Source organism: Dermacentor variabilis, chromosome 2 (assembly GCF_050947875.1).
Source record: "Dermacentor variabilis isolate Ectoservices chromosome 2, ASM5094787v1, whole genome shotgun sequence".
NCBI lineage: Eukaryota > Metazoa > Arthropoda > Arachnida > Ixodida > Ixodidae > Dermacentor > Dermacentor variabilis.
In genome coordinates this window covers 104,599,850-104,602,044 of record NC_134569.1, presented here as the reverse complement: position 1 = coordinate 104,602,044, position 2,195 = coordinate 104,599,850, and the positions used below count along the sequence as shown (strand labels likewise).

Below are 2,195 nucleotides of genomic sequence, written 5' to 3'. Positions count from 1 at the left end.
TTTTTTGTCCCTTGATTACATTTTCTGTATATTCATTCCTCGGACTTAAGTGAGTCGGCAGCATTTATAAATAAATTTCAAAAATGTAACTATCTACCACAACAGACAATACCGTGAAACCCTAGTTCGAGATGAAGTGCTGCTGTTCGTAATTTGGTCATCAGGCCCACGATGGTATTACTGAATGTTTGGGCTGTCACACTTGACTGCAATGGCAGCTTGCACTAATATCATGGTACTAGTCTTCTCACTATATCTTACAGTTAAAAATGTCTTACGCAAAAATTTGTGCAAATTTCATAAACTTGGCCATTGATCAATGTTAAAAATATATTTATATTTTCCAAATCAACATGGTTGACTTGCTATGCTCCGATTTGATCTGAAATCACTACCAAGACATTGAATGAAGAAAAGGCTGTTCTTTACCACTACTATCTATCTAATTTCATTTCTTCGGCATTTTATAATTACATGTTTAATTTTAAGTGAAAAGCATTACTCTGGTAACCTGCCTTGTTTTCTTGGTGCAGCATTGAAGCAGTCCAGCAAATGCAGATGGTGCAGTTTCATGAAGAATACCGCTACCGCTGTAACTCCGGTGTCTGGATGGATAAACTGTGATCTGAAGTGCTCACCAGGATCCATGCAAGCCAACGCGTATTTGAATTCCATTTGTGCCCTCGGAGCTTCTCACGGACGTTCAAGCTGAAGCAACATCTGCACACTCACACAGCCAAAAGGCCATTTCAGTGCCCTTCACGCTCTCAGAGCTTCTCACAAAAAGTTATTCTAAAGCAACACCTGTGCATCCAGAGGTGAGATGCCATTTCATTGCCATTTATGCGCTAGGAGCTTCATGGTGAAGTCTACATTGAAGGAACACCTGCGCATTCACGCAGGAGAGAAGCCATTTCAGTGCCCTTCATGTCCTCGAAGATTCTCACGAAAAAGTAATCTCGATCGACACCTGAGCACCCACACAGGCCAGAAGCCATTTCAATGCCCTTTGTGCCCTCAGAGCTTCTCACGAAAGAGTGCGCTGAACCAACACCTGCACACCCATACAGGCGAGAAGCCATTTCAGTGTCCTTCGTGCCCTCAGAGCTTCTCACGAAAGAGTACGCTGAACCAACACCTGCACACCCATACAGGCGAGAAGCCATTTCAGTGCCCTTCGTGCCCTCATAGCTTCTCACAAAAGAGTACTCTGAACCAACACCTGCACACCCATACAGGCGAGAAGCCATTTCATTGCCCTTCGTGCCCTCAGAGATTTTCACACAAGAGTTATCTGAACCAGCACCTGCGCACCCACACAGGTGAGAAGCCATTTCAGTGCCCTGTGTGCCCTCAGAGCTTCTCACGAAAGAGTCATCTGAACCAGCACCTGCACACACACACAGGCGAGAAGCCATTTCAGTGCCCTTCGTGCCCTCAGAGCTTCTCACACAAGAGTACTCTGAACCAACACCTGCACACCCATACAGGCGAAAAGCCATTTGAGTGCCCTTCGTGCCCTCAGAGCTTCTCACGAAAGAGTCATCTGAACCAGCACCTGTGCTCCCACACAGGCGAGAAGCCATTTCAATGCCCTTCGTGCCCTCGAAGATTCCCACGAAAGAGTAATCTCAATCGACACCTGTGCACCCACACAGGTGAGAAGCCATTTCAGTGCCCTTTATGCCCTCAAAGCTTCTCACAAAAGTCGGCATTGAAGGTTCACCTGCACTTCCACTAATGTGAGAGGCTGTTTCAGAGTTGTTCATGTCCCTAGAACTGAAGTTGCATTAAACCAACATCCACACAGGTGGGCGGCCATTTCAGTGCCCTGCACCCCCGCAGCAATCCTCAAAAGTTTACTGAAGGACCATGTGTGCATCCACTCAGCGAGAGGCCATGTCAGTGCTCTTCATGTACTCGGATTTACTCATGGAAGTTCGCATTGAACGTCACTTCCACTAATGTGAGAGGCTGATTCAGGGTCCTTCATGTCCCGAGAACTGGTCGTGGAAGTCTGCACTGTACCGACACCTGCTCGTCCACACAAAGTCCGTAGGGAAGGATCACCTGTGTATCCACTCAGGGAAATGCCATCTCAGGGCTCTTCATGTCCTCAGAGTTACTTGCAGAAGTTCGCACTGAACTGACACATGCACAACCCACATAAGTGAGAGGCCGTTTCAGTGCCATTT

General features: G+C 46.9%; 1 protein-coding gene across 1 annotated transcript; it reads left to right on the top strand.

Moving 5' to 3' along the window:
- Positions 1–786: 786 nt before the first annotated feature.
- Positions 787–1,827, top strand: LOC142572450 (uncharacterized). The gene has a single exon (XM_075681576.1). The coding sequence runs from the start codon at positions 824–826 to the stop codon at positions 1,739–1,741; it is 918 nt and encodes a 305-aa protein (XP_075537691.1). The 5' UTR covers positions 787–823; the 3' UTR covers positions 1,742–1,827.
- Positions 1,828–2,195: the final 368 nt, after the last annotated feature.

Excerpts from the sequence above, each read along its gene's own strand:
- LOC142572450 (XM_075681576.1), top strand. The coding sequence starts at position 824 with ATGCCATTTCATTGCCATTTATGCGCTAGGAGCTTCATGGTGAAGTCT.